The 17017-nt window shown below is 39.2% G+C and overlaps 1 protein-coding gene across 3 annotated transcripts in view; it reads right to left on the reverse strand.

The window, feature by feature from the left end:
• Nucleotides 1-17017, reverse strand: part of CADM2 (cell adhesion molecule 2) — a 406671-nt gene that overhangs the window by 64166 nt on the left and 325488 nt on the right. For all 3 annotated transcript variants that reach the window (XM_070750255.1, XM_070750253.1, XM_070750254.1), the window contains one exon: nucleotides 5385-5563. In XM_070750255.1, coding sequence (XP_070606356.1) covers nucleotides 5385-5563 — 179 coding nt within the window. The remainder of the gene's footprint in view (nucleotides 1-5384; nucleotides 5564-17017) is intronic.

Here is a 17017-nt window from a genome sequence, read left to right on the forward strand (position 1 = left end):
AACTGAATGTCCCTTGGTCTTCCCGCTTGCCGCTTGCCAGTCCACACACGCCCCCCTGGATGAGCCGGCCACAGGGGCGAGGGGTGGGGATGAAGGGGCAGGACTTCCCGGGCGGAAGGCATGCTCGGCTCTGCCGCTCCAGCCCCTTTCGGCCGAGCAGCCAGGGAAGTCGAGCCAGGCGTGGCGGCGGCCTGCGCCGATGTTCCCCGCTGCGACGGAAGGCAGTCGCTTGGCTAGGGAGGCTCGGCCGAAAGCGGCTGGAGCGGCAGAGCCGAGCACGCCTTCCGCCCAGGAAGTCCTGCCCCTTCATCCCCACCCCTCGCCCCTGTGGTCGGCGGGAATGAAAGGGCAGGACTCCCTGGGTGGAAGGCGTGCTCGCTCCAGCCGCTTTCGGCCGAGCCTCCCTAGCCAAGCGACTGCCTTCCGTCGCAGCGGGGAACATCGGCGCAGGCCGCCGCCACGCCTGGCTCGACTTCCCTGGCTGCTTGGCCGGGGAGGCTCGGCCGAAAGCGGCTGGAGCGGCAGAGCCGAGCACGCCTTCCACCCAGCGATTGTTCCGCTGCCGCCAGCATGGCCTGGCTGGCAGCGGAAAATGTAACGGAGCCCACGGGGGATTCGCCTTCCTCCCACCCGCAGCCGAGACTGATTGTGGGCTCCTTCGCAACCTCGGAGAGCTTCCGGGGCAGGGAGGAAAGCGAATGCCACGGGGCTGGGCTCGGCTCCCCCCTCGGCTCCCCCCCTTACCAGCCCCGCCGCGGAAGGCTCCATTCTGTTCCCTGCCGGCCCGATTGAGCGGCCGGCAGTCTCCATTCAGGGAACAGAATTAAAAAAAAATTTTTTTTTTAAAAATTTTTTTTAAAAAAAAATTTTTTTTTTTAAATAATATTTTAATATTTTATTTTTTAAATAATATTTTTTGAAAAACCGCGTTGCAGCGTTTCGCGCTAATCGAGAACGCGCAAGTCGAGGGACCACTGTAGACCAAACTGATATGTTCACAAATAAAATACACAGATTATTTTTTCCAAAGTTCAGTTCCAGTTGCTTACACAACTGGATTTTGTCTTTTGTGATTGAATAAACTTCTCAGACATTCCCTGCTGTTGTTTCATCATCTTCATCATTGTTAGAACCTCAGTTTCAAAATAACTTATCAAGTAGTTTCTTAAATGAGAATGGTGTAAAATGTAACCTATACAATAGAATTAAAAATAATTTTAAAACTAATCCTTCGAGATGCAATGAGACAAATTTTAAAGGGTTCTCTATGCTCCTAACATGCTTATTACCTATCAGGAATAAATTAAAATATTTTTAAAATATATAATATTTCTATGTAAAATCTTTACAATCACAAATTGGAAAGTAACATTCATTTACTTTCAATTCAGTAAAACAATTCAGTAAAAATGCAAATTTCTCCATATCAAAACTAATTTCCACTAATTTGATGAAACTGGCTATGCTTCATATATAGTGTTAATGAAACAGTAACATACTTGATTCAAAAAGATGTAACATAGATGCATTTCATAGTGCTATCCATATTTTAAAATGAATATGTATCTTCTGCTATCCAAAAAGAGAAAAAGTGGGGAAATAGTGTGTGTGAGAGAAAATAATTAAATTATTTTTTTTAAAAAAGAAAATGTTTATAAATCTTCCAAATGTTTGGAAAACTGAAATATAAAACTTATATCTGAGCCAGGGATTTGGAAAACTTTTTTTTCTTAAAAAATAAATTCTCCAAGGGAAATAGCATTTGGAAGCCTAGATTTGCTTCAGATAACTTTTTTTTCCATTTGCAAATATTTCTAAAGACTCTTTAGCATAGTTTTATTCTAGAAGAATTGTTTTATCCTCTTATAAATTGAGTTGACTTATCATTAATTATAACATTAGAACTGTTCAAGATGCTTACAACAAGGGTTGATTCAATGCAAAAATAATATTTTAAAAGACACAGGGCTATTCAATATTAAATTAACTAGTTAGCAATTTTTTCTCTTACTCAGACTACAAGTTGAATTACCATCTGACTTTCAACCGTAAATCTGAAGTGTTTTACAATTTAAAGTGAGAAAGAACTCAAGTGAGTGAAAAGCACAAATATACTTTTGTGAAAGCTCCAAACACCACTATTTCCTAGTCCACTAAATCTAGCAATCTTTTTCTTCTCAGTTTGGAAGTGAGACAGATTGATAGATCGCTAGCCAGCCAGCCAGCCAGAGGGACTGACACATTTGTGTATGTGCATATATGATCTGTCACGGTTACTTTTATATTCCACATTTTAAAAAATCACATCATGAGATGCTAGAAAAACAAAATAAATATACACATACATTATGAATGGATATATTTTTCATTTAAACTCATAAGATTTCAATTCATTGTATACTGAGATGATAAACTAAGCCAATGGAAGGTTTACAGTTATTTTTCAAGTTTTCAAATTTCTAAAATCAAGGACAGAAATTAAGAACAGAAAAGGAACTAGTGAGAATGATGCTAATATTTAAGCCCTAACGGCTTCAATTTTTACCAATGTTTTACCAAACATTTTTACCAATGTTTTATTCTTTTATAGAAACAGATTGAGGCATAACTCATAATCATGTCACATGAATAACTGGAGAAAAGTAAAATGAAATGAAGTGTGTAGTCACTATTCTGCTGAGTTCCTATAAAAGTACTTAGCATATTTTGGAAGGAAACTATCTTCTTTTGGTTCTGTGCTTGGTATTCTTAAACTGAACTGTTATAGAGAGAAATGATTATCACAAATTGCCTTATCCAACTATAGTGCTTATTAACTCTATAATGGAAGAATGTATTAAATGATAGATACTTTTTTGTGCAAAATGAAGATAGTGGTATGTCCTCTATTAAAAGTCAAAAAGTTTTTCCCATGTTCACAATACAAAGACAAAAAAAGTCCTATCTGAAGCAGCCCACAAACTTATACTTATACTGTAATCTTACTGCTCAAAAACAAGATAAGAATAAGATATTGTCCATCTGTAACATCAAACTGTACTGAAAAAACATTTGACCACAAACACTGTTAAATAATGGAACTTTTAAAAACTCGGAAATAGCAGGAAAATCTTATTTTGTTTCCGATCACTCTAGAATTGCTAAACTAACACCCTTTCTTCCTCATCACAAACTGCAATTATCCTCTGTAATTCTAAATCTATATTTGCAGAAATTTAATTAGGGTTTTTTAGTAAAAAAAAAAATCTCAATTATCCACTACAGAAAGTGTCAGCAAGGTCAATACTCAGCTACATAATATGAAAGACTACCAAATTACAGAATGTGTCAGCAACTAGGCAATGATAAACATTTATCATTAAAAGGTAATCTTTATAATGACACTTTTTTTCTGATTCCCATTGAGCTAGATAATCAGATCAACAGGGTACAAACAATTAACTAGTAGCGAAAGGAAAATGATTTAATAAACAGTAATGCACACATATTTCTATACACCTATCATGCTATGGTACTAAAAAACCCCCAAAATATATTATAGGTTCTGAAAATTTCCTGGCCATTTTAATGGCAGGAATTACCGTATATGAACGGAAGCTTGTATGAAGGAATGTGTATTTATTTGTTCACTGATAATTTTTTTTCTGTATGATGAATAGTGACCAAGCCAAGGTCACTGGTACATGTGTTCTGATGGGTGGGGAGGGGAGTAGTGTGTGTGTATGTATAAACTTTACATTAAAATCAAAGACTTTTGAAAATCATTGGGTTGCTATTCCAAATTTTCTTACATAGTAGTTGTGTTTATATAGGTTGATCACCATAATCTTTAAGAAACATTAAAGAATTGCTTCACGCCACAGACATTGGATTAATGATAAAGTGTGATCCCATTAATTTCTTTGTAATTTTGAAGTACTATGTTAGCTATTGCCTCCTTGCTTCATTTTTTGTGATCACTCTTTTGTATTTTTTTTAATACTTGTTTATCTCTTGTAAGATATTCAGAATCATTGGTGAGCGGGCGGCCCTAGAAATGTCCCAAATATATCAACTAACTAACTAACTAACTAACTAACTAACTAACTAACTAACTAACTAACTAACTAACTAACTAACTACAAAATGTACATTTTCCAGAAAATAATCAGTTGAATTAGGTCCCTGGTTTTCTATCTAATTCATTATATGTTGTCAAACTTTTTCTAGATGTCATAATCACCTTATATATTTGAAGAACTATAATGGATTATATTCCCAAAGAGTATCATATGCCTGGTACCTCTTACTTTTTATATATTAGTCAAATGGACTTCGATGAAGCTAAGAGCCGACATAATATTTTATATATTACTTGTTCAGGGAGGGAGGACTTTCACGCTAGAGAACAATTATTAAAATTTGCTTTAAAAATCAAGGAAACATAAATAACTGAAACTTTTTGAAAATACTAGAACAACAACTGATCTATACACATAATCTCTACATCCCATATATCAATACCTTTGACACTAACTTAATGCAAATGTTGATCCCTGGGAAGATTCTGAAAATTGTAGTTCAACAACACAACTACAAATGTCTAATTAAATTAATGTTTATGTACCTATACCTATATATACAATGTAGCTAATAATCTTGAATCAACTGATGCAATAACTTTTCATAAAATTGATTCCATACCTTTACTAAACACATAAAGTTATTCCGAAAAATAAAGACTGCACATTAGTCTGCAGTGACTGCACATTAGTCTGCAGTGCATGAAAATCATTCATTTCATACATATCGCTTGTTCTTCATACCTCTTTTTCTAAATACAGAAACATTGTTTTATGGGGATATAAATTGTTTTTTAAATTTTAGATGGGACCTGATTAAATAGAATTTGGAACGTTCAGGTATAAATCATAATTTCATAGGTAAGCAAACAGATTCCATCATCATTTTCCATATAAAACTCCTCATCAATAAACAACACTTTTGCAGTTTTGAAAAACCTTTTCCTTTGCCATTTGAAGACATTCCACTTGAAACACTAATTTATATTTTGTTCAGAAGTTACAATTAGGTCTCCTTCACTGGCCCTGTTTAAGCACCCACTAGACAGTCATTTATCTTGAATACTTGTATTTGGATTTCTGCAGTCAATGATGCAGAACCTGAGAGCCTAAATGGCAAATTCTGTTTATGATTTCTCTCTCAACTTAGATGAAAACAACTTAGATCAACAATATATTCTACCCCTCTCTCTGTTACATATACATATGCTCTTCAACTCAAAACAACATTTAATACTTTTCCAAGTTTATAAATATTTTATAAATAAAATGTTTTAAAGCAGATGTAAATATGCAGTATCATATCAGTAATAAAGTACTCACCATGTATAATAAGAACATACTCTGCACTGTTTAGGCCAATAGAGTTTTCTGCTTCACATCTGTAAGTACCATTGTCCGTTCTATTTAGGGGATTAATGTGTAGCTCCCTACCATTGATAACCATTCTTTCTGGATCTGGTAATTCTCCACCATCCTTTGTCCATAATACTGGATCTGGTCTATAAACAAATAGGGAGGAACAATATTATTATTATTATTATTATTATTATTATTATTATTATTATCATCACTTTTATTCATTAAACATGAAAATCAATCAAATGAATATTTTAAAATGTATTACAAATTATTATTATTATTGTTACTGTTGTTGTTTAAGTTAATGTTTTTATTTATTTATCATAGATGATACAGTTGTTAAGATGCTGGCATTAGTACCACCTTAGGCATGAAAGCTCTCATCTGGTTGACCTCAACTAAATATTTATTAAATATATACTGAACTAACCCAAGAGAGATTCTTTATGCAGCAAGTGTAAGATCAAAGAGAGACTCATTCTGAGTAGTAGTTAAGGCACCCAGAAAGAAACAAGGTACAAAGCCAGCTCGATTGCTTAAAGCTAGTCATTCTATTTTGACAAAATAATCCAAATATCCTCAGCTATAGAATGTTTGGTAAAATGATTGTGCATCTATCTTTAAGACCAGTTGAATCCTGAAAGCTTGATAGACACAAAGCACCCATTTCAGTACCCTTTTTAATCACTGAAAGCACAAGGGCAGATTTCATTGATAGACTTAAATTTTGCTTATATATCTTATAGCAGGCCAATACCTCCCCCATTGTTCTCATTATTTGCTCTGCATATGAAAAACTTAGAAATTTTAAGTAAATAACAATCCTAAAACTAGGTTGTATTAAGGCACCTGATTTGATGTATAACTACAAAAATTTAGAAGTAAAATAACTGGTTCTATGTGTATCTATATCCTTAAACCAATCATGTTATATACAAATATGATGCAGAAATTTCTGATTGTGTACACACATACACACATAAGGTAATTAGGGAAAATGTGATATTAGAAGATTAATAGCATTCAAGATTTCTTGAAAATCATTTTTTTTCAAATATGAAAAAAATATTTTAAAACAGAGTGCAAAATTCATTCCGAGAAAAAAAAATACATTCCAAATATAACAGTGTTTCAAACTGCAAAGAAACATTTTCTTAATAAAGTGTTTCAATGCTTCATTTATTATTTTACCTATGCTGAGGTTGATTCTTCCGTCCTCTGGCTAACCTCCAAACCCAAAGCTAGAGGCTCAAGGGAAATTCTTATCTAGCAAACAGATGAGCTTTGAAGCCAATTTTGCACATGTAATTTAGCAGAAAACATTTATGTGCTTTTCTGCTAAAATGCTGACTTAACTTATTTCTTTTAAAGTATTGAAGAATGGGTGCTAAATTTAGCAGACAAAAATCTCTAATGATTTAAAACCAACTTTGTAAGATACATATTTTCTCATCTTAATGGCTCCTTTGCACATTTCAATGAGTTCTCCAAAGAAATATATAGGTTAATTTATCAAATATATCATAGGTTGTGAATACTGAATAATGGAAAGACAAACTATTTTAGAACTGCAAGCAATGTCCTGCATTATTTTTAAGTATTATACATATTTTCTTTCTTCTTTTCCTGGAAAAAGTTGAAAAAGGTGGCACTGATATGATATAGAAAATTGTGACATGACTACAAATAGCAGTTGAGGTGTCTGCAATTTTATAGTGCAGTTTTATCTTACAAAATTGTTCAGAGCTTAGATAGAAAAAGAATGAGAACACTGATGAGGTAAGATTCAAGAAAGAAAATAAAGGTGTCTTTTCCTGATATCCAACTATATTATGATATCCCTTCGTCTGCAGAAGCAGAATTATTGAACAAGAATTGAACATTTTAATATTCCCCTGTATTTAATTAGCATTAACAATGAGGATGTCAATTAATTTCAATAATTTGTAACCACCATTTGATGCATTCGCTTAAATGTTTCATTAGCTTGACACAGCTTACATTTGCATGTCTTGGAACATATATGCTAATAGCTTTAGTAAACATTATTCACATATTTTAAAAACAAAAACTTTATAATCCTATAGAATTTTTAATAAATATAAAAGGAAGGCCTTTATTGCTACATATTGTATGTCCTTTAAGGAACTGGTATGCTTGCAAACGAAATAGTAACTTAAAATTTAAAGTATAACTGCCCCTTTATTCCTCCTGGTTATATTGCAAAATGCTTTTAAATGTGAGGATAATTAAAAAGCTGACTAGCTAGTTCAAATGCAATGTGGGGAAAGGAACTACCATTCAGGGATGACAAGTTATGTCAAAGTGCCAATTCATCCTATATAAATAGCCGCATTGTCTCCCCTGCCGCCCCCCCCCCTCCAGAGCTCTTCTGGAGGCCAGAAACAACCCATTTCCCAACTTCTGGTGGGCCAGGTAGGCTTTTTTTCATCCTCCCCAGGTTCCAGAAGCTTCCCTGGAGCCTGGAGAGGGCAAAAAATGCCCTCCCTATCCCCCGGAGGCCCTCCGGAAACAAAAAAAAAAAAGCCCTTCCAGAGCCTCCGTGGAAGCCGAAAATCAGCTGGTCAGCATGCATATGCGTGCTGGAGCTGAGCTAGGGCAATAGCTTGTGTGCTGGCAGTTATGGCTCTCTGTGCCACCTGTGGCACCCGTGCCATAGTTTCACCATCACTGGTCTATACTATAAGCCAACCAAACAGAGGAAGTAGATGAACTTTTTGCTCATCAGTTAACTAAGGTATGTAGGAAGCATATCGCAATAGTAATTGGAGATTTTAATTACCTTGACATCAACAAACCTAGCAGACAAATTTGTTATCCAAAAAAGGAGACAGGAACAAGGGGATCAGCCATATTGGACTTAATTCTCACTAACAGAGATGAAATGATAAAAGGTGTTGAAGCTACAGGAACATTGGGGGCAAGTGATCATGCAATTTTGGAATTCAACATTATGCAAAAACAAACAGCAAAATAAAGTCAAACTAGAGTCTTGGACTTTAAGAGAGCTAATTTCAGCCTATCAAAAATAGCATTACAAAAAACCTATTAGGAACACAAGTTAAAACAGAGAAGAAAATGGTAAGGGAACACCTGTCTACCCTAGACAAATTCAAATTACCAGGATCAGATGGATTACACCCCAAGGTTCTGAAGGAACTGGCAGATAAGATCTTAGAACCACTGAAATATATCTTTCAAAGATCCTGGCACACCGGGGAACTGTCTGAGGACTGGAAAAGAACTGATGTAGTTCCCATCTTCAAAAAAGGGAGAAAAAAAACAGATCCAGGAAACTACAGACCTATCAGCCTGACCTCAATACCAGGGAAGATTTTAGAAAAGATAATCAAGCAACAAATCAATGAACCAACAAAATAATAATGTCAAACCAATATGGGTTTGTCAAAAACAGATCATGCCAGATCATTGCATTGTTTGACAACATGACAAAATTAATGGACCAAGGAATTTATTTATTTATTTATTATTTGGATTTGTATGCCGCCCCTCTCCGAAGACTCGGGGCGGCTCACAAAAAGTGAAAAACAATCCAATACAATCCAATTAATTAAAATATTATAAATTTAAGAAAATCCCCTATACTAACATACACACATACAGGCATACCATATATAACTTCAACGTGCCCAGGGGGAGATGTTTAGTTTCCCCATGCCTGACGGCAAAGGTGGGTTTTGAGGAGTTTACGGAAGGCAGGAAGAGTAGGGGCAGTTCTGATCTCCGGGGGGAGTTGGTTCCAGAGGGCCGGTGCCGCCACAGAGAAGGCTCTCCCCTTGGGGCCCGCCAACCGGCATTGTTTAGTTGACGGGACCCGGAGGAGGCCCACTCTGTGGGACCGAATCGGTCGCTGGGATTCGTGCGGCAGAAGGCGGTCTCGGAGATATTCTGGTCCAGTGCCATGAAGGGCTTTAAAGGTCATAACCAACACTTTGAATTGGGACCGGAAACTGATCGGCAGCCAATGCAGACTGCGGAGTGATGGTGAAACATGGGCATACCTGGGTAAGCCCATGACTGCTCTCGCAGCTGCATTCTGCACGATCTGAAGTTTCCGAACACTTTTCAAAGGTAGCCCCATGTAGAGAGCATTACAGTAGTCGAACCTCGAGGTGATGAGGGCATGAGTGACTGTGAGTAATGAGTCCTGGTCCAGATAGGGCCGCAACTGGTGCACCAGGCGAACCTGGGCAAATGCCCCCCTCGCCACAGCTGAAAGGTGGTTCTCTAATGTGAGCTGTGGATCGAGGAGGACGCCCAAGTTGCGGACCCTCTCTGAGGGGGTCAATGATTCCCCCCCCAGGGTAATGGACGGACAGATGGGATTGTCCTTGGGAGGCAAAACCCACAGCCACTCCGTCTTATCCGGGTTGAGCTTGAATGCTGTCAATGTGGTTTACTTGGCTTCAGTAAGGATTTTGACAAAGTAGATCATAACCTACTACTAGATAAAGTAGAAAAAATGTGGGATGGACAGCAACACCACCAGATGGATTCAAAACTCACTAACCAACTGTACTCAATATGCAGTGCCTAATGGAATTGCATCTACATGGAAGGATATATGCAGTAGAGTAACCCAAGACTCTATTTTAGGCTCAGTATTCTTCAACATCTTCATCAATGACTTGGATGAGGGGATAGATGGGGAACTCATCAAATTTTCAGATGACACCAAAGTGGCAGGAATAGCCAACACTCCAAAAGAGAGGTGGAACATATAGAAGGATCTTGACAAACTTGAACAATGGGCATTATCTAACAAAATGAAATTTAATGGTGAAAAAATAAGGTTCTACATTAAGGCAAGAAAAACAAAATGTACAGGTACAGAATATGTGGTACATTGCTCAATGGTAGTAACTCTGAGAGGGATCTTGAAATCCTAGTGGACAACCATTTAAATATGACTCAGCAGTGTGCAGCAGCTGCCAAAAAGCCAACACAGTTTATTTTTATTTTATTATTTATTTTATAAATTAGATACCCGAGTCTTCGGAGAGGGGCGGCATACAAATCTAAATAATAAATAAATAAATAAATAAATAAATAAATATGCCACCCTTCTCCTGGGACTCAGGGCAGTTCACAAGTAAATACTCTAAGAAACTTCAATACTAAAACATGTAAGGCAAATTCTAAAACCCCAATATTTTTTTTTTAAAAAAACCAATCATCCACATTTATCTTAACATTCAGTCATAGGACCGGGTAGATGTTAAAATTAACTGGTCCCGGCCTGCCAGCAGAGATGCATTTTAAAGCCCTTACAAAAGACTGGGAGGGTGGGGGCAGTATGAATCTCTAGGGGGAGCTGATTTCAAAAGGCTGGGGTCGCCATAGAGAAGTCTCTTCCCCTAGACTCTGTCAAATGGCATTGCCTAGTTGACAGGACCTGGAGAAGGCCAACTCTGTGGGATCTGGCCAGGTGCTGGGATGCATGAGGCAGAAGATGGTCCCATAGGTAATCTGGTCCAATGTCATGCAGGGCTTTATAGGTCATAACCAACACTTTGAATTGCATTTGGAGACCAGCTAATGAAGCTCACAAAGTGCTTGAGAAACATGGGTGTATCTGGGAAGGCCCATGACTGCTCGTGTGGCTGCATTTTGCACCACCTGTACTCTTTGAACATTCTTAAAACCAATGCAGTCTGCAGAGTATTGGAGAAACATGGGCATGTCTAGGAAGGCCCATGACCGCTCATTCAGCAACATTTTGCACAATTTGAAGTTTCTGAACACTCTTCAAAGGTAGCCCCATGTAGACAACATTGCAGTAGTCGAACCTCAATGTGATAAGGGCATGAGTGATTATGAGAAGAGACTCCTTGTCCCAATTTTCCTTGGTAAATACAGCCTGTCAATGTCACTGCGGGGGTGTAGTGCAAGATGGATCATCATTAATTTTCTGGTTTTCCTGTCCAGGTTGTCCAGCTCTGCTTGAGTCCACTTCACTATGCCAGCTGTGTATCTAATGACAGGTATGGCCCACGTTATTATAGCCTTGATAGGGTTGTCACCATTCAGTTTGCTCTTCAAATTTTTTCTGGTCCTCTGGATGTACTCTTTGCTGATCACAGTTTTCACGTGGCCATGCTTGATATTATCCAGTTGCAATATGCCCAAGTATCTGTAAACTTCTGGCTGGTGGCACTTGATGGTTTGACCATTTGGCATTTCAATGCCCTCACTTTCAGTGATTTTCCCCTTTTTCAGTGCCACTGTGGCACATTTATCCAGGCCAAACTCCATTTATTTATTTATTATTTAGATTTGTATGCCGCCCCTCTCCGTGAACTCGGGGCGGCTCACAACAGGCATAAACAAATCGTACAAATCCAAATAGATTCAAATAAATTTAAATATTTAAAAAAGTTTTAAAAAGAACCCCAATATACTAACAAGCACACACACAAACATACCATACATAAATTGTACGTGCCCGGGGGAGATGTTTCAGTTCCCCCATGCCTGACGACAAAGGTCAGGCATGGTCCATGCTGATGTCATTGCTGAAGATTCTCACAGTGTTGGTTAGTGACTGTATCTCAGTTTCTGATTTTCCGTACAATTTCAGGTCATCCATATACAGCAGGTTTGAAATTTTTGGTGAATTCCTAGCAGTTTGGTAGCCTAGGTTTGTTTTCTGTAGGATGAATGACAGCGGGATTATAGCAATGATGAATAGCAATGGGGACAAAGAGTCCCCCTGGAAGATGCCTTCTGATGTTGATCAGTCCATAGCTTTCATTCCCAACAAAAAAGCTCAGTCTTCCAATATTTCATCGCCTTTTCTATGAATTTCCTGGTGATGATGATGTTGTTGTTGTTGTTGTTGTTATTATTATTATTATTATTATTATTATTATTATTATTATTATTATTACAATTACACTCTTCCTGCATTTTGTGTTTGAAGCCTTTTATATTCCAACATAAGACTGATTCATCTATCAATTTTAAAAGATTTTATTTTTTAAATCTTCTTAATTTTCTGAAGATAAATGCTAAAGATCCAAAAATAGCAAAACCCAGACAAACAACCCAGTATACCAAATGAATCATGATTGAGATGAAGCTGACTTAAGTGTCAGATCAAAAAGATAAATCAGTGGCATATTGCATAGGAAGTGTACCAGGAAATCTGGAAATTAGCCAACAGTCCAAAAAACAGAAAATTCAAGCAAGATAAGCCAGGAACTTAGTCCAAAGTTAAAACAAGTCATACACTAATTTTGATCAGTAAATTCAAGGATGTCTGAATTTCTTACATGCTACAGTATGGGAATATTTTAATGCAATAGTCATAAATTATTAAGCTTTTTTTAAAGACCTCATCAATTTTATGCAAGCCTGGAAAGTAGATTGAAAGGGAAGGAATATGATTTGGTGTGACTGTGGTAAAGCCTTTTTTAGTCATAGTTTGAAGATACTACGTAAGTAGAAGATCCAGTTCTTAAATGATTTATTCATTTTCTTATCCATCTATATCTCTCACCAGGATTGATTTGCAGTCAGGAACAATGGATGAAGTCCACCTAGCCCCTGATAAAGAATGTTGTCCCCAATTTCTACTTCTCAGGAAATGAGAAGGCATTCTAATAGCAAGTGCATATGCTTTATCCTTCTTATTTTTGATCTTACATTAAACCCATGCTCATTCACATCGCCTCCTTTTAAGTAAACATGAATAGGAATGTTATCACTACCAGTTTATTTTCCTCTAGTTGTCATGGTTACCTGGGTCTTACTTCTTTATTGTCTTGAGTATTAATTGTTGTTGAAACAAAAGCAGAGTTTCACTAAAGCAAATGACAAATAACAAAGCATTTAGGAATAATTTCCTTGGGAAAAAAAATCCTGCATCATGGTCACAACAATCTGGATAGCACAAAAACACATTTTGCCTTTCTTTCTCATGTATTATTTTCAAATCCAAACCATTTTAACATGGGATATAGTTTGGCATAGTGGTAAGATGCTGGCCTTGAAATAAAAATCTAGTAATAGCAACATTTTAAGTGTTACTGGAAATTATTAAATCAGCATCATCCCCAGCATATATATGAGACATATTTAAAACACAGAAAGTGTTGATGTATAATTTCTGTATCTTAGGTATTACCATACAAATGCAACTATATGCTGTCTATAAAACATTCTGTAACATTTTTAAAGTTATAATGTTTAAAGTTATAATTTGATATAAAATACAGTGGTACCTCTACTTATGAACTTAATTGGTTCCAAGATCTGGTTCGTAAGTAGAAGCAATTTTTCCCATAGAAATCAATGTAAAAGCGAATAATGCATGCAAACCCATCCCAAAATTCACCCCCTTTGCCTTATTACCACTGGCATTCTGATCCTTGTTTGGGGGCGGGTGGAGGAGGCGGGGGGGAAGACAGCAGAGACTGGCCAGAGGGAAACGGCGACCCTTCCATAGAACCATCCTCTCGCAATGAAAACAGCCTTCTCCGCAGTTGATTCAAGTGCTGGCCGGGAAGAAACAGCAACCTTTCCATGGGACTGTCCTCTCGCAATGAAATCAGCCTTCATGCCATCCCTTTCCCACCTCCCACTTTTCCCTCATTCAGTCGGCTAAGAAATAGGTGGGGTTGCCTTTTCTTCCTGGCCAGCGCTTGGATCAACTCCAGTGAAGGCTGTTTTCATTGTGAGAGGACGGTCCCATGAAAAAGTCACCATTTCTTTCCCGCCAGCACTTCCCCTACCCTCCTCTCGTCTCTACTCTGTACATTTTCCCCACAGTTGATCCAAGCGCTGGCAGGGAAGAAACAGTGACCCTTCTATGGGACCATCCTCTTGCAATGAAAACAGCCTTCAAACTGTCCCTTCCCCCTCCCACTTTTCTCTCATTCAGTCAGTTCAGAAGCAGGTGGGAGTCACTGTTTCTTCCCCGCCAGTGCTTGGATCAACTGCGGGGAAGGCTGTTTTCATTGTGAGAAGACGGTCCCATGGAAGGGTCGCCATTTCTTCCCCATCAGCGCTTGGATCAACTGCAGGGAAAATGTACAGAGTAGAGCTGAGAGGATGGTAGGAGAGCCGGTCACCCCTCGCCGTTCCTTGCGCGAGAGGGAGCCGTAAAGAAATGGGGGGGGAAGAGAAAATGAGAAGGCTGGGAGAGCTGGTAATTAAACTTCCTTATGAAGTTTTCAGCGCTGCAGAAACTAAACAATTGTGCATCCCCAAACCAGATGGAAGAAACGCACTCCACCACCACCCTCAGAGCCCGCAATGCTCCAGTTTTGCTCCTCTTTAGTCTCTATCACCTGCACTTCGCTGAGGACCGGAGCTCAGCAGCTCAATCCCCTTAAGCGAAGGGGAAGGAAAGGAGACTCCCCCGGTTCCCTACCAGCATTCAGGGACCCCCACACACAACACCCAAAAAAAGATCCAGCCACACTGGCCAAGTGGAAAGCGGTCTGGATTCCTGCCTTTGTGGAGTGGACTCCTCATGCGGGCCCTTCTGATGTCCCTCACAACTTTTCCTCTCTCTTCTTCCTCAGCAGTTGGCAGGGAGGCATCAGGAAGGGTCCATGGAGATGAAAGGTGGGAGGAATATAAGTCAGCTGCTTTGGGCACCTTGAAGGAACTCCCCTGGAGGAAGCAGGTGCCAGACGCAAAGTGAGAGCCAGGGAGCCTTGTCTGAGGTCGAAGCGCTGGTCCTTGCCACAGCTGGGATTCCCTGTCTCCGGACTGCTGGTACAAGCAAAAGGAGATGGGGAAGCCCATCGGCAGCGGCAAGCAAAAGGGAAATCCCGCCATCGGCAGTTACAAGTCGGGGGAATTCCTGCAGCAGTAAGAAAGTGCATGCGCAGTAAGAGAGCGCACATACCTGGGCTTGGGTTTGTAAGTAGAAAATGGTTTGTAAGTAGAGGCAAAGAAATCTTAAACACCGGGTTTGTATCTGGAAATGTTTGTCAGTAGAGGAGTTCATAAGTAGAGCTACCACTGTATACAGTGGGTACAATAGAGTCTAGATGCAAAGCAACAACCTCTGGGGCCCAGGAAACCTATATGTGTGTCCCTCATTGGTTGAAGCTGAGGCCTCCACACAGGCCTACTCTCAAGTGGCAGCTTTATCATGCAGCTTGTCCAATGCCTTATGCTGACATGGCTCATCACTGCTGACCGTCTTGGAGGTCATGGAAGATGATGCCTCCTTCCTTGCAGCCTTGGATGGGCAGTCCAAGCCTCCAGATTCATGACAGCCCTTGTGACCCTTTTTAAAATCAGAACTTGCCAAGGTTGAGCTCCTGGATGCCATGATTAATGTTGAACAATAAAAAAGGGTTGCTGTCTGTGCCAAGGAATTAGGCAAACATCACGGGAAGGTTGGGACCAATGAGAACGTCACGGTTAATGTCCTGAGGTAGCCTGACTGACGAGATGCAGTAATTTGTAATGTCTTGCTTGGAATAGCATGGCTGCAGGCTAGAACCTTCTGCCATGCTCTGATGGAGTGTGGCCAACTGTGACTCATGCTGTGCTCTGGTGAATCATGGCACTATAATTTGCCTGCCTTGCTCTTGTGGAGCATGGCCTAGCTGTTATTGCCCATTCTGTGGCCTGGTGAGGCATGGCAAACTGCTAACCGTGAAGCTCCATTCAGCTCTAATTAGCAGCAGACCTGGGGCTTCTGGGAGGGGCTTATTTACCACTACCCACTCCCTCTCAGCAATGTGCACTCAGCACTCAGCATGCAAGAAGAGGAAGAATAATAGCTCCCTAGGCAGCTTAAAAGTCTTTTGAAGGCTCTATGAGGTATAGTAGAATATTAAAAATAAATGGCAATGCTCTCCTTTAAACAGATGCTCTTAAAATGGACACTGTCCCTTCCAAAATGGCCACTGCAGCTGCTGATCCTCTGCATGGGAAGATCACAGAGCCAACAACCTATCAGCTGTCAGAACGGGCAGAAGTCTTTGACTTGTGTTAAAAGCTGATCGGTTCAGGAGATGGTAATTTAAAAGTCCATTCCAGCAAACTCCAGTGCTAACTCTAACTAGAACAGCTCTCACAGACAGGCAATGATGTAATTCTGCCTGAGGTAGCTGGAGCCAAAGCTCAAGGCACTAGAGAACGTCCCCAATGTATTAAAGTTTGTTGCAGAAAAGTAAATTTTCAGAAGCACACACAAATGACTGTTTCAGTTGGAGTCATAAACTTCTTTATAAGCATAATAACAGAGGGATTTACAATACCATCAGCAGAGTTCTTTCTTCAAGTAAACACAAATAGGAGTTTGTTTCATTTCAGCAGAACAGACAAGCACAGAGAGTACAGAGTGGACAGAGAGCAGAGTGGATTTGAAGCCACGCCCGGCCTTAAGTTTAAGCTTTTAGTTTTGATTCTCTGCACAGACTCAGAAATGTTTAACTCCCATTGGCTGTCTCAGTTGCTATGACTATTCATTGGCTGACTTAGTTGCCATTGGCTGTCCCAGGTCCTGAATATTTAACACAATGTGATTTACAGTTTGCAGTCTCCCGATGGTAAATAATGGAACAAATGCACTCACACATTTC

This window comes from Erythrolamprus reginae, chromosome 4 (genome assembly GCF_031021105.1).
Source record: "Erythrolamprus reginae isolate rEryReg1 chromosome 4, rEryReg1.hap1, whole genome shotgun sequence".
Taxonomy (NCBI): Eukaryota; Metazoa; Chordata; class Lepidosauria; order Squamata; family Dipsadidae; genus Erythrolamprus; species Erythrolamprus reginae.